The 455-nt window shown below is 65.9% G+C and overlaps 1 protein-coding gene across 1 annotated transcript in view; it reads left to right on the top strand.

Moving 5' to 3' along the window:
* Positions 1–455, top strand: part of PPRC1 (peroxisome proliferator-activated receptor gamma, coactivator-related 1) — a 9,690-nt gene that overhangs the window by 5,089 nt on the left and 4,146 nt on the right. Inside the window, exon 9 of the mRNA XM_009323294.1 lies at positions 280–347. Within this exon, the coding sequence (XP_009321569.1) occupies positions 280–347 (68 nt within the window). The remainder of the gene's footprint in view (positions 1–279; positions 348–455) is intronic.

Consider the following 455-nt stretch of genomic DNA (forward strand, 5'->3'; position numbering starts at 1 on the left):
TGCTGGCAGGGTCCAAACTGTGCCGGGGGCTGCATCCACCAGCCCAGGAGGAGGTGAGCTCCTCACTGGGCTGGGGGTCAGAGCTGGCACTGAGGGGGAAAAATTGGGGGGAGCAGTGACAGGCGTGACCAGGCTGTGCAAGCTCCATCCTTGCAGCTCTCTCTCAGATCCTCTGTTCCCCCTGTTGGGCAGGAGATAGCTCTGGCAGGTGCCCCAGGCATGGGGACTGGGGCTAGGCTTTGGCTACCGTGTTTGACAAAGCTCCTTTCCCCTTCTCAGGCCCGAGACCCAGCAGGACAGGAAGCCCCCGGACAGCCTGCAGGCCTCTGAGCTGGCCAATGTGGCAGGTAATGCCCAGGGTGAGGCAGGGGAGCCCGCCGTGTCTGGGCAGGGGCTGTCGTGGCGTTGGGGGAGACCCTGGGGGTTGAGGGCAGGGGGGCCGGGAGGGAGCCGCC

The sequence above is a fragment of the Pygoscelis adeliae genome, unplaced genomic scaffold (genome assembly GCF_000699105.1).
Source record: "Pygoscelis adeliae isolate BGI_AS28 unplaced genomic scaffold, ASM69910v1 Scaffold294, whole genome shotgun sequence".
Classification (NCBI taxonomy): domain Eukaryota; kingdom Metazoa; phylum Chordata; class Aves; order Sphenisciformes; family Spheniscidae; genus Pygoscelis; species Pygoscelis adeliae.